Genomic DNA, 26,386 nt, shown 5'->3' with positions numbered 1-26,386 from the left:
ATTAAAAAAAAATACACGTGTAAATAACCACAAACAAGATTTTTTAATTAAATTTAATCATTAACAAATAAAATTGAAGGCGAAAACCGACAATTTTAACATGTCGTGATGTTATAAGTGTTTATTAAAACATTATGCACTGCCCTTTCGGTGATTTCATAGAATTTTTTATCCAGAACCTTAAGAAATACTTACTGAACTATTTCATATAAACCAATTATAAACAGCTTTTTCGCCGTTTAAATTGCATGTTATATTCTAAAAAGGTTTAGTTTAATTAAAAAAATAAAATCAGCACCTACAAACATTTTCATGTTTCCTTTTAATTAAATTCTGTAATACCGGGAGATTTTCAACCTTGTACGTAATACGGAGCCTCCGTGAGTCTTCCCCGTAACCTCATTTTCGTTAAACCAAAAGTGAATTATAGTAAATATTACATCAATTAAATTTAATACAATGGTTCACCAACCATTACATATGGGTACACCAACCACTACAGGTTCATCAACTATGTACGTTCACCGATAACAAAAGCTCCGTTCACCATTCAGATGGGCCCAAAATCGGTACTCGAATCCGTTTCGAACTCTCACGTTCGACGTATAAACCTCCTAAATCTTCGATCGAGATGATTTCTCCTCCCCCGACACAGGACAAACGAAGGAACCGTGTTTTCCTGGGAACAAGTGTCCCCAGTGGGGAGCGTATTCCGACTGAAATAACAAATAACCACGTACGACATTCGACACGGAGGATTTCGGCTCTGTTTTTCGAGAAACGTGGAAATGGGTGGCCCCGAGACTTCTGTCCCCGTAATACGACGCCGCCGCGCACATATGGGCGAGAAAGAGACGTGTTGTGACATCCCTCGGGACGGAATGAGGGGAAAACCAGCTACCCCTGGTTTCGGTTTACCGGCCTTAATGCTACTGTACAAGCCGATGATGACGCTTAATACCCTCATTAACGGTCACCAGGGCCGTTTTTTCTTCTTTCTCTCAACCCTCTGTTCGGCTCGTCACTGTGCGAACAGGCTGTATATTCCGAATTGGACACCGTGGAAACAAAGTGGACACGTGCAGTTGGTCAAGGTGTGAAACCCTGGTAGCCAAAGGCTGAGGAAGGGTGGTGTACAAAAATACTGGAGAATCTTTGGAGCCTTATGGGGAAAATCAGTTGGAATATCTAGTTGAAATTACGGTGGGAGTTTGGGTCAATTTCTATCGATAAAGAACAACCTATCTTGGAAAGTGTTCTGATAAAAAGGGATTATCTTGTAGTGTGTTCGACCTGGACTGATTCCTAAATCAATTCCATGGTAGACACTAAAAGGTTACGAAATAATAATGAAATAACCATGATACCACATTATCTATCGGTTGCTATTCAATAGGTTCAGAAGATCCAACGATCAACATCAATCCTTGGTTTAAAACGTGTGCGAATACTACTTTTGCCGACTCTAGTTTTTCCAGAAAAATCCTATTACCGATCGAGTATACAGTAAATCCGCGATGAGTGTTCGAGGGCTCGAAAGGTCTCCAAGTGTAGCGCTGACTTTTTAATGAAGTTTAGCACAGTGATAGAGCTTGGAATTCTGAAGTCACTGATATTTCTTTCAGCCCGCATATATCCATTAGTTTATGAAATATTTCATGTTTAGTGTCGAGGAGCCTTCTAACACTCATCGACGATTGACTGTAACGATTAAATACAATACGATCGATATAATTACATTTTCGAAACTAATGTAAATTACCTACGGAAGAGTAATTTAAAAAAAAAAACAAAATACTCGCTTGCCTACTTCTCCGCTGAACGAAACTGCGATAATGAACCCATTCACCTCGGATCCCCCAATAAATCCGTCCGTCCACGAAATGGAATTCGAACGGATCGAGGGATCGTTTCGCAGCGGCCAGAAAATCCACACGCGGCGCGGCTATTTCGGTGGTGACAAGCGTCGTCGAAATATTTGAAGAAGCATTACTAAACTGTGTGCTCAATGAACTCAATGGGCCAACCCTTTCGTTGGCAGCGGCACAGAACGACCAGCCGTCGCGCTGCCAACTGATTTTCGCGCAATCGTCGATTCCCACCACCCCGGTGCGAGCTGCAACTTCTCGGTGCCATTAGACCATTGAATAATTAACCCTGGGGGAGCTTGCTCACGAAAGCGGGGTAATCCCGAGCGCAATGGTTACGGTACGTTAGTGTGTATTATGTGTAAAATGATTCAAGATTAGACAATGTTATAAAATCTTTAAGGTGTCAAATGATGCCTCATGGTAGAAATAGGTATACGCGTATTTAAGATACCGCTAAATGAATCTAACAATCGTTACAAGAAAAGTCATAATTGGTAATTGAGGGAAAATGATTAAACTTCGAAAAATAATTTTAAGTTAAAACTTTAAAAGGTGTCTATCGACACATTTGCTAGAAATAACGCTAATTATGGCGGTCCAAAAGAGGAAACGAAGCGGGTGTTTAAAGTGCACCGAACGTAACGCAACGGAAGGGTTCGACGTTGAACATGCGAACGTCCAATTGGCAATGGCGGCTGGCCGTTTCTGAATTGAAATTAGACGTCGCAGCTATGCAAACAGAAAAGCAGAAAAGAGATGCGTCGAGGAGCTGTAGCACGACGGGGGACACCCCGACGACGCTAGATCTGGCAAATAGTCAAAAGTTCTTTAACCTTTCGGTACAAAGTAGAGGGAAACTGCGAAAACCGTGGTCTGTAACCTTCTGATCTTCGAACGCGCGCGAGAACTATCGAAACGATTAAAGAACGATCAGACAGAATTTTAAAAATATCGAAAGAGAAACTGTACACACCGAGCGCGATTTTCGGTTTAGAATTTTCCGATTACTCGGCAGGAACCGATTCGAGAAACATATTTCTTCCGGATAATAATAACGTTGTTCAACCCTCTTATGCAATCTACAGCCTTCGATACGGGAACTTAAATAATGAAGATGTTCCACGAAAGACTGTCGCGCAAATATTAATAATAGTACAGATGAAATATTCAGGCATTCATTGGAGAAGTGTCATAACAGTATTTCGCTCATTTTAAATAGAACAAGGGTAAATAATGATTTTATGCAGAGTTTATGCGATATCACTGGCCCGGACGGACTCGCGTCAGAAACACGAATATTATATATCTTCTATCGACAGAACAGCATTCACCAACTCTGATTAAACAGTGAACGAATTATGAATACATATACTATACTAGCACGTCCAAATTTGCCTCAGATGAGAAACTGTAAAATACTTCTTACTATTTATGAAAATTGTAGCATCGATGAATCAAAAATCCAAATGGAAAATAGAAATATTAAAATGTTGCAGAGATTATACAACAAATGTATGATTTTTAGGGAAAGTTTTTGAATCGGTTATGCAAGATAAAGTTATTTACATTACTTTTCGACCGTAATTACAATTTACATTACATCAACTATAGTTTGTTATAATGTAGTTGATGTAATTCCCCCCTTAAAAGGTTACATACTGTTGAGCTGTTAATTAAGAGGGAAAATTACAAAATTTTGTTGTATATGCAGAATGATCGTTTATTAAAAATTCAACATATACATCTTACTATATGTTAAAAGAAAATGGCTACCATTTAAAAGCGATTTACTCAAAATGCAATTTCCAAACTCGATACCAAAAATATTTAAAAAAAAAAAACTACTGTACTATAGGTACAGATAGATAATCAGATGTACCTATATGTTGAATTTTTAATAAACAATATCTAATCTATTAATTTCCCGTCTTATTCAACGGCTCGAAGGTATATATTTCACTCCGTAAGTCGTATCCACACGTGCGTTGCGTGAACATCGTTATATCGACGCGGTTGCGGGCTCCTGTCCAAACGAACAATTTGTTCTGTGACGATGTTCTGTGACGGAACAACGCACACGTCTCTGGACCACGGCTCCACGCCCGCGTTTGTGCACCCTGGGATTCCCCCGTTCGCGTGTTGTGCGCGCGGACCATCGCTCGGAGTTAAGTATAAACGCGTCTCGTGACGGCCGAATGGCCCGAGCATGTGACGAGGACCTCGTGGCCACTCACGTGCTATTCATAACCTGAACCCGAGGCGGCGACTCGTTCCACACGCGGCTCGCGGACGCGTCAGAGTGCACAGACGCGGCCCACCACCAACGTGTGCATTCCCACGTGCGGAGATTTCAACGCGTCCACAAACAAGGCTACTGTGTCCTCGCCTTCGAATAAGATTGTTGCACGGGATAACGCCGAATTTCAGGACTTTGATGAGAGCGTCAGAACTAGAAACGAGTGTTACAACGCTTGTTCGCGAGCGTCAGAACTATGAGCGAGCGTTACTACGCTTTTTCACGTGCGTCGGAACTAGAAACGGAAGTTATTCGTGATTCGGCCTAAATTCGACAAAATCTACTGAATTATTTATTGTAGCGTATAATGTTTTTTACCGATATCAGTGTGTATCCAATCATGATTTAGAATTAATGATATTCAGGGAGTTTCTTACTTCGATCCCACGTGACATGTTTACTATTTAGCATGACTATAAAAATCGCCAGAAAAAAATTCCCGATGTAATTACGATATATGGGAAGCACCACATTAAACAAAGTTAATAAAGTTTCATTTGAGACTGTTGAAGGTATATTTTCCACCGGCTTATAAAAACACCGCACGCGTACAAAGTCTTTAATTTTACCAGGATTTGGATTAATTCCCCATATTATTTTTAATGACAGAGGTAAAAAGGAAACATTTGGTAACTTCGGAATAATTTACGCAATATGTACTAGAAATTGGTTTTTTTAGCTATTACACTCATCCATAGAAATAAGCGAATGGCATAGCAACTTTGTTACAGCATACAAAAACAGAAAGGCGGAAAGGTGTGCAGTTGATTTATATACATTATGCAACACACTCGTTCGTCAAGTAACAGTAAGATAATTAATTCGATCCTGAATCATTTTGTTGTGTAACAATCAGCGAAATGAATCGGCATACTTATTAATTACAATTCGTCCGGTACAAATATAATTAAAATACCAAACTGTGCAAAAAGCGAGGTATATCCGTAGATACGTTGCTATAAACGTGATCACGAGCGAATGGAAACTTGTGAAATGATAATACAGAGCGTAGAATGTAAGTTAATATAATAATATAAAACACATGCATGATAATGGGAATAGTGAATTGCAGATATGTAGTTTTAAAATTTCAAATATGAAGCATTAAGCATAGCCTCTTAAGTGATACTGACACGTATGTGTATGTTTGGTTTTTCTTTCATTCAAGTATCATTTCAAAATGGTAATTAAATATTCACTAAGACATTCCCCAAGAAATCAGGATACACTACTAACTATTGATTGTTAATATTTATAAATATATCTTAAGTAAATGCACCTAAAACATAAAAAAAAAAGATATTTCTTCTGGTTTTAATAAATTTGTCCCTGGACAGGTTAGAATCTAGGCAATAAATGTGAGTCCAAATGCTAATGCAACTTTAACATAATCCATGGTTCCTTTAAGACTTTTTATCCTCGTGTCAAGGAGAATACGATGCAATAACAAAAGACTTTAACCTTGAATTTCAAGGTCAAGGTCAATTTCGCGGTGACATTCTTTTGCAAATCTCCACCGATTCAGAGATGTAGAATAACACTATGGTAACGGTGACATAATTTTCAAACACCCCGTACATATAATGTGTCAATCTGAGCGATTAAAGTTTAAGTCCGTATACCGATAATATTTATGGATTTGTCGTAAAAAAATCAAAATTTTTGTATTCAGATTAATTGTACAATAAAGTATTCTCAAAGTTTCAAAGGGATTGGTTTAATACTTTTTTTATAATAAATTCCCAACAATTCGTTCATTTTTAGCTGTTTACATCAGGCTCCCCTCTTAAATCCTTTTTGCGCCCGTGTACTCGCCGTCACACAATACGCGAGGCAACAACGTAACGTGTGTAAAGAGCAGCACTTTATTACTGTCGGCCCCCGAACTCGTTATGCAATCCGCGGGAACGCTGTTGGAAGGTCTACGATCCGCGAGAACACGTGCAACACCGATGCAGAAACGACGACGGGACACGAAAAAATCAGCATCCGGCCTTTTAACCTACGACCCCCCCCCCCCCCCTCTCTTTCTCTCTGGCAGTTTAAAGCCGGGTCCTCACTATGTAACCAGACCTGGGTAAATTTTAATTGAAATGAAAAGAAGAAATAATTATTTGAAATAATCAATTTCGAAACTTTATTTTCAATACTGTTATTTGAAAATGAAAATATTATCGATTCATTTGAAATAATGAATTTTTTCTTGCATTCAAATGATGAATATTTGAAGGTAGAAGGAACGTTTGTTAACCGAAAAATTTTATATTAAAATGTCCACAGCAAAGAATGTTTTTAACATATTTTTAACATGAAAATGTTTCGCTTTTTGTTCTAAGTCAAAACGTTTTCCAGTTATCCTGCACCACCGATTAGTTGGTCACTTAAAAAAAACAGTCAAACGTGGATCAATTACAGCGTCGCCATTTTGTTCTAAAAGAAGAACAATATGCCTTTTGCATACCCTGAAGATCTACATATACAATAAATGTATTTTAATAGATTTGCAATTTACTCAATCATTTTCGCAAAAAAAAAAAAAAATTCCAATAGAATAGCTGTCATTTTTGGGCTCCAAAGTGGGGACTAACCCCCTTGAAGGGTTCATTCGGACGATCGATGTGTGCTACTGTGTTTTATGCTCAGCGTAATATTCCTTGTCATCGAGAAAAAGGGTAACTTCGTTGAACTGAACATAATCGGATATCACTAAATCCGGCATAGTTCGCTAGATTCTTGCCAATCTTATTTTTTTTTTCTGTTCCGCCGATGGGAACTTCGCCCGTCGACGTTGCATCCGCGCACGTCGAGCCGCCCGGCCGCCGGGTTATTCGAGAATCGATATCGTGCCGCGCGTAACAAGGCTTGGCCGGTTACGTAACCGGCACAATGTGGCCCAGCTTCGAGACGCGCACGTGCGTTCACGCATAGGGTAAAAAAAAGACCCAACTACTGACACTTTAATTTCACGATAATCCTATGATACATATTTAACAGCAGAATGAAATAATTTAATAACACATGTCACACCTACCGTGTGATAACAAACTTCAAAGTCGAATAGGCACTGACACTTTTTCGTGTACAATTCTTGAAGACCAAGAGGTAGAAAAAAATGTTTTGAACAAAAGTTCAACGATATAATAAGCGTTATAAACTTGCGTTAACGTTTCGAAAGAAAGATTTTTTCCTTTAAAGTAAATTTCAAAGAATTATTCTCAAAATTTAGTGTAATTCTTCGTTCGTGAAAGGGAAACTCAAGTAAGGAAGAAGTACATAATCTATATTCTCAGTAGTACGAGTCAGTCATTGAGGCTCCTCATGGGTTCGAAAGGAATCACCATGAGCTGATTGCTTGCAACATTGGTGACATATTTTTTTTTACAGAATTATTTATCTTCGAGAAGATAATTATATATTTTAGTGAACCACACATTGTCTACGATGTTTCAAACTATGATATAACTATAATAAAGCAACAGGTTATGTAACTGTAATTAAGATAAGCAATTCTAATTAAAACCGAGATACAAGTAAAGTACAAACATTAAGATGCGTCACAAGTGACAATCATATTTTCCTATAGATTTATAGTTAACACGTGTTTTCCTCCATTCTTAATGAACATAGATCTGTTTGTTAGTTGATCCAGGATAGACGACATGATCATTCTTGGAAAAATTCGTTTTTGTCACTGGTAGCGAATGTTATTTATGACTGAACTCAATATCTACGTGTTCCACGCACTGAATGCTACCGTTTAAACTCTAATTTCCCAAAATGTAGGAAAATTGATCAAGTCCATCCCTGATCTCCCGAGATCATCACCTTAAACCCCGAGACAACTTCTATTATGTTTGACTCCTGGGATCATCTGAACATCCTTGCAAACTTGGACCAAACAAGACACGCATCAAAATCCAGAAGAGGTATTTTAGAGAGAAATGAATGGTATGATCGGAGTGTAAACCAATCCTGCTTATTTTCCATTATTTCATAGCAACGATATCATTGTTTCACGATATTCATTCGAAAGGTAAAGGAAAATCGTCCTCATTTGAATCGTTCATAGGAAAAAGTGACAAGCACAATTTCAACAAGTTTCTCAAATCTCACTGTCAAAGCATCGGTGTTTAACTTGTTATATTTAAAATAAATTTGTAACGTCACTTTGTCAAATGAACAGTCCATTTCACGCTATGTTTCAACCTACAAAACCAGTCAATAATTAAACGATACTCGTGTTATATAAGTGCCTGGTGGAACCAATCGGGACCTCGTAAAATCAACAATTCCATAAAATCATAAAACGCTCGTATCTTCGCCAAAACACCGTTAACGAGGGACCTGTTCCACCGAAATGACTTTCGCTCTTCGTTCCGTTCGACATCACACTATTATCATACGTTGCCACTATGCAATAAGTTTCGATTCCGCGCGGGGGGAGAGGAACAATCCTATTATTTGCCCAAGGGACATTCGGAGGGGATCGAGCCCGCTGTATAATATTCTCAGTAGCATTCATTTCGAAGTTCGAGCACGACGACGATCGGGGCGCGACGGTTGCTCCTATTGATTTGCTCCCTCCCTGCAACCCTTCCACCCACGCTCTCACCCTCTTTTCCTCTCCACTCTCTCTCTCTATCTCGGTGTATGAGGATCTTTGACCCCCCGAAAGGAGTGTGTCGCAGAAAAAGGCCGTGAATGTCAAGGGTTACAGATCGCAGATTGTTGGTGAACGTACATTTCGTGGAAGGGGCGGGGGGCTGACGACTTCGTGTCGACGAGAAATGGACTGAAAAAGCCAACTGACCGGAATACACTGATCAAAATCATTGATGAATCACGAGAGGAATGAAGTGTACGGAAAGTTTTAAAGGAAAGAGTTTAGGTTTATTTTAGGGGGGTAGAAGAATGGGGAGAGAAAGACGCTCGTGTGGAATGAAATGAACAGAAAAAGCTAACTGACCGGAATACACTCATCGAAATCACCTACAGACAATGTTAGAAGATAGTTCAGGTGTATACAGTAAATTCTCGGTGAGTATTGTAATGACACGAGCAATATCCTCTTACGCGAATTTAAACGAAATGAAATTTCGTTCATGTTTGAATAACCAGAACACCGATTATTCATTAGAAAGTGGTTATTACAAAATATGCGTGTCACGGAAGCAACAGAAATTACTTAAAGCCTGATTAATATCGAAACATCGTTAAAATTATGCAATTACACAACACATTGTGCAACTTTCGTGAGGTATATATAAGCTTGAATAATAAAAGTCCATGTATTATGTGGTCGGAAGCAATTACACACATTCAAAGGAATCTACGATTACCTAAAATTTCTACTACAAAACGAATACACCACACGCACGAAGACTTTTTCAGGTATTTAACAGAAAAACTTTGTTAATAAAATTCACAGTCTATTTATCATATAAATAAACAGACAACAAAGAGTGTCTCAAATATAAAATTAAATCCTAATCGAAATACCTACTGCCGTTAATACTAAATGAATATTCGACTATATTCCTCCAATACAATTTTCTACTGCACGAAAGTTTGTTGTCAACTACGCATATAACCTTCGTTTCTCCGATTCTGAATGCGTGAAAAAAGTGCGTTATGCAAACTCACCATATTACGATCCTCGAAGAATACATCACCGTTCACTCGTGCACGTAGCCACAACAGAAATATACTGTTCACTCGCGGCAAACAGGAAAACGCAAGAAATTACGGCACAAGGAAGAGCCTCCGATCTTTTTCTCGCCGAACACCGTCTTACGCCGTATTCGTCGAACGTGCAAAAACTAAAACTAATCGTTAAACCGGGAGGGAGTGTTACGTGACGCCGTGTTTTCAAGATCGTTCGAACGAATGACCGATATTAAGTGACCGCAGTTTGACACGCAAATACGCCGGAGGCCACTGGCCCCACCTATATTTATATTTTCGTTTGAGACCCAATCTGTTCCCTTTGTCTGAAACAATCGTTGCGATTGGTTCGTTCCATGCACGGCGAAGACAAACGAAAACGAAAGTATGAAAATGTGTTTCTGTTACGGTACTAGACTGTTTCCTGGTTAATAATTTATAAAAGAAAGCGTTACATATATCGCGAATTTGTTGAAAGGTATGCATGTACTACAATTTCTTGACAGAATATTTACAATAAGAACAACAGTAATTCCCTGGATGACTTTTATGATACTATTTAAGAGATATAGTACCTAAACTCAGAAATGATCGAGAGGAAAAGTTTAACATAACGAACAAATTAGAGGAAACTATTACCCATTTCGACCCACACGAATATCTCCGAAACTGTTAACGATATTAAAAAATATTTCAGACAAAAGTTAAATGGTACCGGGGAGCACACTTTCTGATATAAATTTTTTCTATGTGGACGCGTAATATTATTGCTGTAGAAAAAAAAGTAGATAGTCAAATTTTCGACAGATCCAAAGTGATACATTCCTTGAAAACAGATACTGGATAAAACCACATTGCGTGTTCGATGTCAGTTTCACCTCCAAGATTGCACATTTCAGCACTCTCGATTATAATTGCAGTATCTCTGACCTTACTTAGGATAATAATACTATGTTTATTATTAAAAGAATAACGATTTTTAACTTTCTACGCCTTACCAATTTTTCTACCTCACTGAGAGCACACATGAGAAATAATTACATTACTCGTTAACTCTATTTACGATAAGAAAACAATACCTATTGATTGTACTTATTTAAATCAAATGGTTATAACAAACCGAAATCATTGTAAATGTACTAGTAAATTCCCCTGTAACCTTATCGGGCAAAGATAACGCGAACTGGCCCGACAAACGTTGATCTAAACCACGTAAAAGCGAGACTTTAAGAAAATAGTAGATAAAAAGGGTAAACGATGCAAAAGCCTCCAAACGATAACGTTACGAAACATGATGGTGTTGCGTGTGGTAATTGCTACCGTGTCGGCGGTTCATAAACGTTCTAACCTAGTGTGTTCCATAGGTGTCCGTGGTCATTCGACGTTGACCGTGGATATGAAACGCACGTCGAAATAAAGAAATTCTGCAACGAGGCTACTAACAAGCCGTTCCATTTTCTAATATGTAGGCCCACCGATCGATAATGGCGCGTTTGCGTTATAAATACACACGTGTCTCGACGAAAAACTGTAAAAAACAAGTATCGAATTACATTAAACCACATTAGAGGACTGAATTCTCTTTTTTTCCTTTTCTAACACAAGTTGCTTCCCCTATCTCCACCATGGAATTTCCTGTTCAATTCCGTACCATCGCGAAGGGATCACCTGATTCGAAAACAGCAATAATTTGTGTATTAACCGTCGTTTCATTTTATGCAATTAATTTGCTTAGACTGATAATAATCAGTCTGATCCACGAGATATATACATATTTTTTTCAAGTATGAAGTGCCTAAAACGTGATCGGAGAGATTATGGTCGGCGACAAGAAACATTCCAAGCATTCGAAATTGCGTATTAAGTGTTAACTGAATGCTCGCCAAGACCAGACCCGGAAGAAGAGACTTGTAAACAATGATACACTTTGAAAGAAGACAGCTAAAAATAATCCGCGTCGAATCGTGGAGAGGGACAACTTGACGATAGACAGTCAGTCATTTTACTATCGTTCGTTATTCGGCGAAGTGGTGACCAAGTGGATATTGAACAGGTTGGATGATAATGGTTACTGTCCAATGTTCAACCTAGCGCCGAGAGGAAAATAGGACTGCGCTTAACGCAAACAGAAGAAAACCATTAAAACTGCCATAAAGCATATACCCCCGTTAAGAAATACGTGAAACTGATTTATTTGCATGACAACGTGAAACCTCGTAAATCAAGCACGTTGATCAAATAGCTTGGATCATTAGAATAAGAAATTTTATTGTGTCATTCAAATTCCTCTGACCCATCCTGAACTGTGATTTCCGTTCTTACGAGAAGTTTGAATGGCTCTAAAAATTGTGATAAATCTGAAACAAGGACTATGGCTATCTGTTACGCGGTGTGCTTTTTACCGAGTCAAATTTCAGTGTCTTCTGGCATGCGACCTTTACGAGTCCAACCCTCCAAAGATAGAAGCGAACTCGCCTCGAGGAGTCAGGGTTGCGCTGTGTATTCGAGCTTCACAGCGAGCGGAAACCTCCCCGGAAAAAATCACGTTGGACAAGGTTATGAAATTGCATAAAAAACGTGCGTATTTTAGTCTAGAATATACACTATTTAGGTACACTACCGTCCATTAGTAATCATGGCACATGTACCTTCTCGAAAGACTGTGTAATATATTACAAATAAATCGTATCTATAATTTTTTCTTTTATCTCACACAGCTATGTATAATTAATATTGAATGATGAAACTAACATTGAACATTACGCGGAACAAATAAAAGAGCAACAACCAAAATTGAATAAAAATCGATCTTCCGGACATACTGAACTTTATGCCATAGAATTTCTGTTATTTGTATTTAGACCCGTTCACACCACTATGGCTGGATAAATGGAATCTGATCAGGAAGATCAGATTCCACAGAGTATCTAAATACTTATGGACGATAGTGTGTATATCCCCACGGTGTCGTGTATACAAGCGTGTATGTGTTGGAAGGGGTCATCAACGAACGACGGAGAGGACACCTTCAACGAGCGATAAAGAGAGCTAGAAAGAGATATGTATATACATATACAGTAAGGAAGGGAGAGAGAGAGAAAGAAGGAGAGACATTCTGTGAGAATCAGCTTGACGGTACGTAAGGTCGCGTGTAGGGTACTTGCTCTAGGTAGACAGGTATGTTGCAACGAAGAAGTGAAGTCATGGAGGGTGTATGGATCGATGGTTGGCTGGGAAACAGCTCGGTCCCAGACAGAACGGACAATTTTGTTCGCAATAACCACGCGCCCTGTCACCGGATGAAACGATCGCGGTTTTGAACTTTCGTTCGTCCGTGCGACAAATCTATCCCATGCCCTTGTTTATCGTGACGGGAACCGTGCGTATTTCTTTTTTTTTGTTCGCTCTTCTCTCTTTTCGTTATCGAACATAAAAACCGACACAAGGTAACCGCGTGCGGCAGGACGGTCGAGACTAACACGAATAGGTGTTCTCTCGAACGCGACTCGCTTTACTCAAGAGGAACAATTACACGGGGACTCGCGGCACACAGAGATATCGACTCTACACACCTGATAACACACGCCGAGAGAGAACGAAACTACGATTCTTGAGAGAGCTTTCGCTATACCGATAGTACGTGCATACATACATACATACATACATACATACATACATATGTTCAGCGACGTTGTCACAGTCGCGAAACATTTCTATGCAATGAATTAATGAGTTCACCGCGAATCATGCTATTTGGCGTTTCCGATGACTTAACAATGTACGGACGCCGCCAACTGGCGTTGTGGGCTGTTTCACGTTTCATTTGTTATACGTCTACTACGCACAATAATTACAGTATTTACAGTACACCGACTACGATCGCCACAACTGTTTATAGGAATCGCAGCGAGTGTGTTAATGAACTACTCGAAATGCGCAATTTCGAAACGCACTGGACAGGTTCGTAGGCATGCACGAGAAACCATGTTCGTACTCTTGATGGAAAGAGATATACATAGTGTGACCGTAAACTATTGACAAATGAGACTGGTGCACTGATGCCATGAGACGAAAAACTCTGTACGTGCAATTCCATTCTAGTACTTTAAGGAAACGACACCGATTACTGACATTCGTCTGTAGGATAACTATCAATTTCAATGTTGAATGATCACTTTCAATGTTGGAAGTTTCCTTGTGCGTTCAAATAACCGTAGCTAACGTGGAATTAAGACAGAGATGGAACTGACTTAAAACAGAATTTAGATAGTTCTAACGATCCTGAGTAAGGCACAAGTACCTGTACATCCCGAATTTCTGTCAATTCTTTCGCAACAGCTCCCGAAACGCAAATACTTTACTTCCTGCTAGACGTAACGATCACGCTACAACATCTCTTCCATCGAGCACCGAGCAAAGAATTACATTGTCATATGTACTCACCACCAATGCTGAGAGTTCTCCATCGGGTTTTTCGCTTAGAACCCTTCTTGCCCATCTCTCGCGAAGACCGAGCTGGTCCTCCTCCCTTGTGTCTCTCGCCTTCCCAGCGATCTCGGCCAACTTTCTAGGACGAAAGTACCACCGAAATCATGATGACCGCGCGTACAGATCTCGCCACTACCTTCGCGGTAGCATTTTATCGACTGTTCGCCGACAAATGGATCCCCGGCTATGCTCGTCCTCCCGTGAGAAAAAGCTTCGGAACGAAACTACCGACGAACGAGGCCTGCCCTGAGCAGAAGACAACTCTAATACGTAATCCGCGTCGCACGAATAGCGACCACACACTGCTGTCCCCACACCTCACCCCTCCATTCTGGTCCCCACCCAGCGCCTGCTGCTCCCTACCTCGAGGTCTCTGTCATGCTCGCAGCGTTTCCATGCACCACGAGCTTCCTTTAGTGGATTTTAGAAATGCTGAACGAATTTCGATGAAAAGCGTCTGTTCACGTGGGTTCTCAATACCGAATCGCGTGATCCTAACGCGGAGACATCGACTGTCATGAAAATTCGCAATGGGAAAATCGATTCGAAATTTTTCTATGAAATTCAAACGTTTCGAATGGCGGCCCAATCGCCACATGCGCAGAACCTCGGCGATCACCGCGCCACGATTGGCTGTTACCATGGAGACCGATGTAAATCATCGTTCGCCATTTTATCCGGCTTCGATTGAAGCAAGATACATTGGTGGTTTTTTTACTTGTATATGAAATTTTGAAGCGCTTTTTCGAAGCGGTTTCCGTTTTTCACGATTTAGTATAGCTCGTTAAAACACATCGTTGACTCGTGTACTCGATATCTATCCGACTCAATAAATAGACGGTTGTTAGGTTATTTTTATTGATAGGTTAAATTATTAAAGCGCATACCAAACGATTCAGTATGTTGAAAATACTTTCGCTACACGACTTCGATTGTCCCTCGTTCGATGAACCCGCTACTGTCGGATTAATAGGAAAAGCTGTGCATTACTGCGAGTATGAAAACTTACATGATGAATTGCAACCGTTTTCGAAGTTCGTGCGAGACTATCCAGAAGTTTCGATTGCCCCGGATATTCTTGCTACCCGCGAAACAGCACGTACTATTTGCGCCGGTGATTTATTTCTACCAGTTCATGACAGTATCTTTAAACGAATCGCCAGTGTATGGAGAGAAAAGGGACTGGCAGAAGCTATTTGCCTTGCTGCATCCACGGATCCCCAAGAAGTCACAAAAGTTGTACATTGGATCGCTACAAGGTTTTAATAGAGTAATTCCTATTAAACAATGTTTCATTCTTCTTAGACATTAATATTACATATGTTTTTCAGACTAAAATGGGTATTAGACTTAATGGATAAAGGAATATATCAAAAAGAAATTTTACCTTCTACTGGGTCAGGGTCAGTTGCAGATGTTGTTAATACGAGGGACTGGGATGTGGCACTTGTAAGAAATCATTCCAACTAAATCCTTAGATTTTATGTTCTCCATGATTTACTTCTAATGTTAATTTTTAGATTAGATGTCTTTCTTGGCATCCACATTGTCCACGGCTAGCAGTGGTCACAAGAGATGATCGTATACGTATCTTCTCTCAAGGTGTACCGGTTGTACCAGTCTTAAGACACAGTGCTCAAAAATCAGTTTGTTGCATAAGCTGGAGACCATTTGCTGGCAAGGAATTGGCAGTGGCATGTCAAACAGGTGTTTTAGTCTGGACAATAGAATTAAGTGCAGCCAGTAATTCACTTAGTCATGCAGTGTTACTGAAGCAAAGAAATCATGTACCTGTTACAAGTGTTACATGGCATCCGCAGGGTGATTTGCTGGTGTCGTGTTCACCGGCAGACACTAACATGATTATTTGGGATACTTCTAAAAGGGAAGGTGTTCCTCTGAAGCGAGTCGGAGGTGCTGGCTTATCTTTCACACATTGGTCACCTTGTGGTTCCCAATTGTTTGCTGCTACATGCAGAAATATATTCAGGTATATTGTTTTATCATTCATTTCATAATACAATGCCTGCCTTACCTAACTGCTAATTACTGCGCAAAGAGTTTGGAATACTGGAGCAGCAACAATGTGGCCTACAGAAAAATGGACTGTGCCAAATGGCCGTGTGGCAGTTGCATGTTTCGGGCCTAACTTGACTTTACTATTTGCATCGACTGAAGAGTCCGCAACAATCTTTGCTCTACCATTGCAAGAAAACATCTTTGATGTCCAAAAGACATCCACACTCGATACCAAAATAGCCGTTCCTCTAATAGACTTGACAAAAGTCAATTTCTCGTCCGATGATGATTACGTTGCGGTCGGTGGGCGAGTAGTTGCAATGGAATGGGATCCTACAGGGAGATACCTTGCCATACTCTTCCAGGTACAATACTCGATCATTGATGAAACCAGAAATGATCTATTAAAACTTCTGCTAATAAATTTTGTATATGTTTAGGACAGCCCATTGGTTGCATTAGTGAAAACCAAAGTGGGAAACATGTCACGAGTCATCGACATCAAACCCGGTTGTCTCATTAAAGGATTTCCTGGCGAAGTTCCGAATTGTATGAATTTCTACCAGAGATACGACAGCCAGTCCCCCGCAATTTGTTTAACAATCGCGTGGAGCAGTGGCCGCGTACAACACTTCCCTATAGTCGAGAGAGAATCTGGGCCGAACATGAACGTAACTAGCTCATTATTGCCGCATTCGTTCTCAATGAGACACGACGCGTACAACTTCGATCTAAGTGCTACTTACACCTAACGTTTATAATCTGTTAATCTTGTCACGAGTTAAGGATCTACGAAAGTTTCAACTCCGCGTTTTTATACACCGTCTAACATTTGTACATATCAATGCATACGTAAGGATCCACATATTTTTGTTAAGTCGAGCGTGAAAAACGAATAAACCGTACTGTGATCCGACAAAAATTATATAATATTTCATAACCGTTCCGTCGGCGTTCTTACAAGGAAAAAAAAACCGAGAATCGTTCGGTCCTGAGTTAGGCTCACTCTAACGCTCTAGCCTCTTAACGTATGGGATATACAACGCGACGGCTCGGGTTCGGTACCTAATTATACGAAGTCACATGCAGAGCGCGCGTCTTTCTATTTTTACGTCGCTTGACCGAATGCTGAACGCCGACACGTACGTGCGTGATGCGTCCCGCACTATTTCCAATAGCGTTCTGTCTACTATCCTCGCAACCGTTGCAACTCCAAACACAAATTAACCGCTCCATCGTTCTAGAAACCTCCACGTCCTAAATATACATTCCTCGAGCATAGTCGATCATTTTCTGGCCGACACTTTATTTACGATCGCAGACAAAACATATTCCACAAGCGTGAAATATAGAGGAAAATTCTATAATTGCAACTAACGCCCTGGATTTATAACGGCGGTATGCAGAACCTAACCACATACGCTCTAACGACGGTGACCGTTTCTTTTCTGTTTTTCTTCTAAAGGCTATTTGGATACCATACGCATCGATTAAATGTTCGTTAAGATACCTATCCTCCCCGCCCTTTTCTTCTCAATTCTCTCTTTCTGTTATTGCATCCGTATGGGGTGTACGATCGAAATCCTTTTTCCAGTATATTTATTTTAATGGCAGTCGTACACATGCGGTTGCGATGGTACGAACGGAGTTGACAGGTGCCCGGGCAAAAAAGCGTGGCCGAGGACCGAGCATAGTATGTATAATGTAAGCATAGAGGGCTGGCAGGCCACATGTGCCCCTCTATCACTTATCTACCCGTAATATGACGTATAACCCGGCCATAAGATGCAACTGTACGTGGTAATGTGTGCGTCTGTGCGCCCAGAAGTCAAGATGCACACGCGTGTGTGTATATAGGGGATGAGTAGGAGGATGCATGATGAACGTCCATGTGTGTGTGTATGCGTTTGCTTGAAAGAAACTGGAAGCAACAGCTTGTAAGATAACGCTGACGCGAGTGTCGTTCTGGAATCATAACAATGCATTTTCGATTAGGTGGTTCATGAATGGAATCACAATTCGTTTTATAGTCACCAGTCTTCCTGCGTATGCTCGTAACGAAAGGTCGATTTAATTTATATTGGAAATGATTGTAATGGAACACGAGCTAGGGTGGCGACAAGAACAATTAACAAAGTTTTTTTTTCTTAAGTAAATTAATACAAGACCCTAATTCTTACTTGTTATGTATTGAATTCCTAGTAAACAGCAATTAGTAGTCTCGTTTGTGAACATAGAAAGAATATCCGGTACAATAACAAGTGTCGAATATCTAACTGCCTCTTGGTCCCCCTATTCTCGCTAAAATATGTTTCGATAAAAATGCGACAAACCGATCTATGGACTAATACTGTAAGAATTTCTATTGACTATTAACTTCTAAGTCTTCTGTATTATTTACTTTTAATAAAATCCTGTTTAATACTACCACGACGATATTGTAAATCATTTGGAACAAGTGTGCAACAGCAAATATACCAGAAATGTCATTCCCATCTTGTCGATCTTGCTCGAGGAAACACGAGATTTGTGTGTATCTCGACTAGAAATGATTAATTTAGACATCAAGTACCCCGAAGTAGCCTCTTACGAGTCACCACACGTATATAAGATCCAGAAATCTGTTGGAAAAAAAAAAAGAAATGAACAGTAGTACGTTCTGTCTGGAAGACATTAACGTTTCAACTTATACCCTTCTACTGCGCCACGTGACTCCGTCGACTAGACCTGAACACGAATCCCCGACAAGTCCGCTCAGCCGAATGTGTTTTCGTGGCGCAAAAGTCAAGGACCGCTAGTTTTCCAGGGTATGCATGCATGCATACGATTGAAAACACGGGGATTGGTGAACGCGCACGCAACGATGTCGAGGTTTGTGTTGGGGGGGGGGGGGGGGGGGAGGTGAAATAATAGTAGGCTGTAATAGGAGGAAGGAGTGAACGACTTTGCCCCTCATGTGTGCGCGCGAAGAAGCTGTTGTTAATAAGTGACGCGTGTGCGGCAGCTGGTTTTACGTTTTTTGTCCCGCACCCGATTCTCTCGGGGTTCGACCGACGAAAGATCGGCCTAAGGCACCCCCTCCACCCGCGTCTCTTTCTCCCCCGTTCGCTTCACCCGCTGACTACGCCACGGAATATTCCTACCGAGGTCTCAAAGGGATGCCGGTGTCCACGAATTATATTCGCTTCTGAGATTAGCAAACCGGTGGACGACGTCCAGTGGTCGATAATGTCTTTTCTCACCAGAACTAGGGACCCTTTAATCAGAGCCACAAAATCACGTCTAACAAGTTAGGTCGGTGAACGGGCATTTTTAGGCAAGGGTGTGTAGCCCCAGGCCCCACTTTGGATGGAGGAGTGGCTCAATCCAACCATTCCATTTATGTGAAAATATAATTGAATGAAATTTTGGTTATTGTTTCCCTTGTGAAATAATTAGAAATTGCATTGAATATAGAAACGAATTGGAACATTCAATTCCAGAAGTTCCACGCGTCGATTCATTAATATTACCATCATTTAAAATTGAACTTTAATAGTTACAAAATCTCTTAACTGTTCATTCATCGGTGCGTTTAACGTAGCACCCCTTCATCGGTACAGAAAGATAAATTCGCGAAACGGGGTTAAAAGATGGCGACTTTCCAAGATGGCAGCCACCTGTGACAGACACAGTTCCGAATATCGAATCAGCGGTCAAACACGGGATTATCGAACATACAAATCGTTCCAGGAATCTATGCGCCAATCGGTGCCGGGGATAAGAAAAACAGAGGAACGGACGGTCACGAATATAATATCGTGAAAAAGGAGAGCGCAGGAAAAAGGGAGAGACGGACAGACGTGCGAGCAGATGTGCAACCCCGCCACCCTGGTGCGGTCCAGAAGAGACTAGAGAGAGGCACGTCGCGCTGTGTCGGTGAGGCAAGTGCACCGATCCAACAAATGCTGCTCTTCGTAGAGCGTATCTTTTTTTCTCGAGGAAGGGGGGAGATGAACGTGATGCTGCTGCGGGCCACGCGAGTGGGCGGCGCGTACCCTTCTTGCCGTTGCTTCTTCCCTTGCTCTCCCCCCAGCAATAGGGTGGAGGGGATCCTTTCTCTCTCTTTGGGTTCGTTGTCGCGTTGTCTGCTGGAAAAACGCGGCGGCGATGTCTTGAACCCGGCTGATAGTCTTCGTGGAGACGCGGGAACGGGTGTACAGGATCGGGACCGGGATCGGCCTCTCTCTCATCACTCGAGGGTCAGTTACATTCGACGCCGTTCGCGCTTGGTAATCCACCACCACCAACCCTGTGACTTGAACTCTTCGTGCCAGTTGTGTGATTAAAATCTGCGCGTGCGCGCGTGCCACGCGGTTCTGGACCTTGTGATAACGGTGTTCGAAGGCCCGATTACGGTGTCCTTGAGTTTCGGGTGACGCGAACGTTTCCTCGAGAACTTGGACTGAACATGCTGGGAAGAATGAAACACCGAATAGTTTGACGTGGTTGCTCCAGCTCCCAGTTGTTCGAGCAGTACAGAATAGCCGCAGGTACGTTTTCGCAGGTTCCTCTAGTTTCTTCGGCATATATGCAGCCGGCGGTTTTAAGGCGAGACCCTTAGCTGAATACCGAAAAGTTCTGCTATTTAAAAGTATGACAGGTTAAAATTCACGGTTTTAAACCGTTGATCAACTTCAGGTAGTTATTAAAGTGCTATAGAGAAAGGGGCGATGAATGCTAAAGACTTTTAAATCACGTAGTACTACGTTGCCGGTTACGAACGTGTCAAGCCTCTCCTATCGAAATCCGTCGAAGGAATTTGATCCTCGTGCATAACGTTTCCCGTTGGCGGATCTGTCCATAGATGATGTTCCCGATGCTCTAGCTAAAAACTATCGACTTTCTCACACAAAATTTCCTTCAGAAGGTCTAAATGCGAACCGTCGATTTTCCAGACCCCATCGTGCGTACCCTCTAAAAATGCATCTCGAGGATTACCACGCGGACAGGAACGAGGAGGACGTCCAACGGGCGGTCTCGAGGAGTATCAAGCAAGAGAACTTCAACCCCGTACACCTTGCATCCATCCCGACGATGACGATCAACCCCCAGCATGCCTGTTGGGCAACGTCTCAAGCGGACACCGGTGTGTCCTCGCCGATTCTACCGAATAATTCGAGTCCTCACGAGTACACAGACTGGGAACAACTCACCGCCGCGTTCCAATACCCGTATCAACAGAATCTCTTGACGGACAGATCGCCATCGGGTAGCACAGGCAGCGAGGCGACCACACCGACCTGGAACAACGTTGTCCACAGCGACTCGACGGACTGTTCAAACGGACAAAGACTGCCCTCGGTGGGCTCGGCTTTCTCCTTCTCCCGGAGCTTCTGCAACACCGTTTACCCGGATTATCAGGGTTATCCGGAATACCAGGAATATCAAGACGACGTCACAGTATCCTTACCGTTGATTCTGCACTCGCACACGGACGGCTTCACCGGGCCGATGCAGACGGCCACCGACGAGTTCGATCTCAGCTTGATCAGAGGCGATCCCACGTCGTTGATGAACAACGTTCTGTCACCATCCTCGCCGTCGTCCACTTACCTCGACGAACTACCGGACCCGTTCTCCAATCTGAACGGTTCGTGCTACGCGGTTGGCCACTTGGTCTCCGGGCAACAGACCACCACCCCGACGATGACGTTCGCCAATGACACCGGCCCAGCTGACGGTTTCGGCAACCAGGTCGTTCTTCCGAGGAACGAAGGTCTGCTGCTAGCCGACCGACGGGTGCCCGTGTCCAAGGCTGAAACTGAGAAACGGGGCAAGTCTTATGGTCAGTCTCGAGGTCTTTACGGGAGATTGAAATGTCTGTTGAATACAGTATGGGGAGGATACGTATGTCTCACCAAGATATTATATTAAATCCTCGATGAGTGTTCGAAGGCACTGACGAAAAGAGGTCCCCATGTCTAACGCTGACTTTTTAACGAGGTTCAGCATAGTGATAGATTTGGGAATTTTGAAGCCGATTATATTTATTTCAGCCACATATTAGTTTATGAAATATTTAATGTTCAGAGCGTTCGAACACTCGTCGAGGATTTACTGTAGTAGAGCAACTATGTTTTCTGTCTGCAATGTGGTGGAAGAGCAAATTTGTGTAGGAATATCGTAAGAGTCCACTGTAATAATAGTAAAACGCTTCTTTCCCTCGAACATGCCTATTAATATCGAACAATCGCTACAGTTTCGGTTGCTTCAGACAGTTTGCCCCGTGTCCACGGATCTCGAACCACGGACGACACGTCCCTCTTTCAACAAGACTGCTCAACCGCCGAGGACAATCTGACGTCCACGTATCAGTGTCGGTGGATAGACTGTGGCTGCGCGTTCGCTGAACAAGAAGGTCTAGTACGACACATAGAGAGACGACACGTCGAGTCCTCGTCGTCCAACCCGCATGGACACAGCAGACGGGTACAGAGAGACAGGGACAAGGACAAGGACAAGGAAAAAGACGCGGATGGTTACACCGGAACCGGCCAGGACGAGTTCGCTTGCCTTTGGCAGGGCTGTCCGCGCGCGCGACCATTTAATGCCAGATACAAACTACTGATACACATGAGGGTTCACAGCGGGGAGAAACCGAATAAGTGTCCGGTGAGTACCTAGTTTATGTCGAATTTTGGGACATTACAATTTATCGGGGAACATTTCATTGATGGTGACTTGGTGGACACTGTGCATGATCGTTTACAACTCGATATATCGTCGCTCTAGTTCTTAACCCTTGGAATACGGTGGTCCGTTTCGACCTTAATGCTTAAAAGCCATATGGTCATTCCATACTCGATATATCGTCGCTCTAGTTCTTAACCCTTGGAATACGGTGGTCCGTTTCGACCTTAATGTTTAAAAGCCAAGTTTGGTCATTCCATTTTTTTTATCAATTTTTCATATACAAGATATTTTAACAAATCATTCGAGTAACGAAATGATTTCGAGAGTTATTAATTTTTACAGTTTAGCGGATGCAAGAAGGCCTTCTCGCGGCTGGAGAACCTGAAGATCCATCAAAGATCTCATACAGGTGAGAGACCGTACGCGTGTCAGCATCGCGGCTGTTCGAAGGCGTTCAGCAACAGCAGCGATCGCGCGAAACACCAAAGAACACATTACGATACGGTACGTTACTCTTTTAGTTTTTCTTTACACGTCTGCAGATTACTTAACTGATACCGAGACTGGTCTTAACTAAACAAATAATAGTTCTTTTAAAAATCGCTAATCGGATGTATTCGCAGTCATCGTTCTCGGTTATCATCGGACAGTGAATGTTTTAAATTCAGATACGATTGTTTTACGAAGAATTTTTATCTTAGAATAAAATTATGTGACTATAGTCTATAAATGCATGAAACCCGCAGTCTACTAATCATTAACATTCCTGATCAAAATAAATTCCGATCGCCAAGGCAGTCTCATACAAAAAAACTCCCCTTCGTTTAACGTTTCTTTCAAATTCACAAAATCTGGACAATATTTTAGAAAGATATTTCGAAATAATTCCAGAAACCGTACGCCTGTCAAGTGACCGGATGCGGAAAACGGTACACCGATCCGTCGAGCCTGAGGAAGCACGTGAAGAACCACTCGGAGCCGAGCACGCCGCTGTCCACCCTAACCACGACGTCCGAGACCAAAAGTTCCGCGAGCATTACCGTCAACGCGATCAATGTGTCGCGACACGATCTGATTTCTACGACTTCGAGGCAGCAGCAGCAGCAGCAGGTGCAAACCGCTGTCGTTTTCCCCGCGGAATCGAATTATCGGTCATATAAGACTTCAGAGTCTTACGCGGACGAGGACGCCGACTTGTTCCAGACGAATCTGTGTCAGGTCGAGAGGATTTCCATGAGCCTTGACAGCAATCAAGAGTACGTCCCCATTGAGTCCGTGAAGCGTTTCCTTATCGACGATGTCAGCAACTCACACGTGGCCGGAACAGGTAAGAGGAAAGATTTCTACCGTAAACTATTTATCGAATCGGTAACACCAACCCCGTTCACACTGTTAACCCACGGAGCACGGACGTTTTTAACGTGCGTAGAGACAGTGGTGTCTAACAACTTGTAAGTCCGTTTGAAACCAGGGTCGAAACTTCGAGGGGTGCTTTCACCCCTTAAAGTCGCGTCTCAGCCGATTAAAAAAAAATACGTAAAATTTTACTTCTTCTTATGACGCACAAGATTCCGCAAGGATTCCCATTGTAATGGTCTGAATACAGTGAATCCTCGATGAGTATTCGACGGCTCTTCGGTACTGACAAATAGAGGTCTTCAGGTGTAACGTTGACTTTTTAATTAGGTGTAGCACAGCTATAGATCTTGGAATTCCGAAGCCAATGGTATTTGTTTCAGCCGCATATGGCCATTAGTTTATGAAATATTTAATGTTCAGTGCCGATCAGCCTTCGTACATTAATCGTGGATTTAGTGTATCCCGTCGTTGCTCACCCTTGAACGGTGGATGGAGTTGCACAGCATGCGTGACACACGTTTTACAAAAAGTCGGGCAAAGTTGTTGTTCTTGGTTCGAACGCGGTTATTGTATCGCGCAGCCGCGCGTGCTGCCTTTTTCTGTCCCATGGTGGACCGGCCCGCGTGGTAACGATGCCGATGACAGTGCGCCTAGGCCTCTCCTCGGTTCCTCTGGCCGTGCTTAATCTCAGAGGAGGTTCGCCGCGGCTTTATGCCTTTACCCCACACCGAGTCTTAAAATAATATTCCTGACTTTTTTCGCCGGGAGCACACGCACGTACGCACGCACAGCACGCACGCACGCGCCAAAACATACGACGCGTTTGCCACGTGCGACACACACGCGTGCCCCTTTAAATTCCAGTCCTCCAGCGGCCGCGATTTTTACCGGAATAAAAATACAATTAACCGCTTCGCAACCATGGACGAGATACATATTTCGCGGCATACTATTGGTCGTACTAATGGCCACGGACGAGTTACACCGCGATAAAATACCGTCCGTACGACACCACGGACGAGATATCCCGCGACCTTGTTTTGTTATGTTTACATCTGAATGTCGGTTACCTCGCCTCTACGTTGGGATCCTAGCGTCAGTCTTCACAACTTGGTAAATTTAATTCAAGTACTGAAATAAATGTTAAAATGAATGTCAATATGGCATAAATGTCAGTAATTCCAAATACCAAGTGCTAGGAGCATAGTAGGAGGTCCTTCCCCTATGTCACTTTTTCCCCAGCGGAAGCAGAGTTTGTTCGCTAGGGTACGAACAATGTTGTGTCACGAAATATCTCGTCCGTGGTAGCGAAGTGTTTAAATGATTCGATGCCTGTCAATATACACGTTTCCGTTACAGGCTACTGCGAAGAGGACGTGGCCGATTTCCAGGAACTTGGCTCGGACATCGAACAACAGTTTCTCGAGCTAAGCAGCTTGGACGACGCGGTGTTCATCGACGGTTAAGATGCACTCGACGCGGATCGAGAACAACTCCGTTCAGATGTTCCCTGCCACATTTCCAAAGACTTGTCCCCCCTTCCATTTTGTACTCGATTTTATATACATATTGTTGCGCTCGACAGAATCGTATTATATTTTTGTACATAGGCACTTGTATATATTACAACAGAGGAAATACAATGATTTTGATTACCATATTCTGCTTCTTTCGTTTTTTTTTTGTCGTTCCCTTCTCGCGTGCACATGTGTGCACGTTGTCGCTGCTGCTGCTGCGAGGGGCTTGGAAGGGTATGGAGATTAATAGCTGGATTCTTTTTTTGTCTCTTGGCTGTTGATTCGTTTTTCATCGCTTGGTGTGTTTTGTTTTATAGAACTGTAGAACTGAAGGATTCAAGAGAACTGTCTTATGAGTTAGATTACGGGAAGTCATTTCAATATTATTGCACAGGATTTGGATCTCCAAGTGCTACGGGATACACAGTTGCAGGCGATGCCTTTTAATTCTGTATAGTTCGTATAGAATATAAAAGATAATATATAGCATCATAGGA

At 42.2% G+C, this 26,386-nt stretch overlaps 3 protein-coding genes across 4 annotated transcripts in view; 2 read left to right on the top strand and 1 right to left on the bottom strand.

Annotated features, from left to right (window-relative positions):
* The window catches only part of LOC107190282, a 41,545-nt gene extending 26,980 nt beyond the window's left edge, over window positions 1–14,565 (bottom strand). For both annotated transcript variants that reach the window (XM_015579064.1, XM_015579065.1), the window contains exon 1: window positions 14,275–14,565. In XM_015579064.1, the coding sequence (XP_015434550.1) occupies window positions 14,275–14,329 (55 nt within the window). In that variant the 5' untranslated portion in view covers window positions 14,330–14,565. The remainder of the gene's footprint in view (window positions 1–14,274) is intronic.
* A 635-nt stretch (window positions 14,566–15,200) lies between these two features.
* LOC107190207 (aladin-like) lies at window positions 15,201–17,775 on the top strand. The gene is made up of 5 exons (XM_015578977.1): window positions 15,201–15,578; window positions 15,651–15,768; window positions 15,840–16,309; window positions 16,379–16,703; window positions 16,779–17,775. The coding sequence occupies exons 1-5, from the start codon at window positions 15,220–15,222 to the stop codon at window positions 17,088–17,090; spliced, it is 1,584 nt and encodes a 527-aa protein (XP_015434463.1). The 5' UTR covers window positions 15,201–15,219; the 3' UTR covers window positions 17,091–17,775.
* A 3,525-nt stretch (window positions 17,776–21,300) lies between these two features.
* On the top strand, window positions 21,301–25,838 carry LOC107190206. The gene is made up of 5 exons (XM_015578976.1): window positions 21,301–22,165; window positions 22,655–22,992; window positions 23,356–23,517; window positions 23,905–24,340; window positions 25,732–25,838. Exons 1-5 carry the CDS (start codon window positions 21,301–21,303, stop codon window positions 25,836–25,838), a joined length of 1,908 nt encoding a protein of 635 aa, XP_015434462.1.
* The last annotated feature ends 548 nt before the right edge of the window (window positions 25,839–26,386 follow it).

This window comes from Dufourea novaeangliae, unplaced genomic scaffold, assembly GCF_001272555.1.
Source record: "Dufourea novaeangliae isolate 0120121106 unplaced genomic scaffold, ASM127255v1 scaffold168, whole genome shotgun sequence".
Classification (NCBI taxonomy): domain Eukaryota; kingdom Metazoa; phylum Arthropoda; class Insecta; order Hymenoptera; family Halictidae; genus Dufourea; species Dufourea novaeangliae.
Note: the sequence above shows the minus strand (reverse complement) of the source record. Positions and strands in the feature narration are given on the sequence as shown.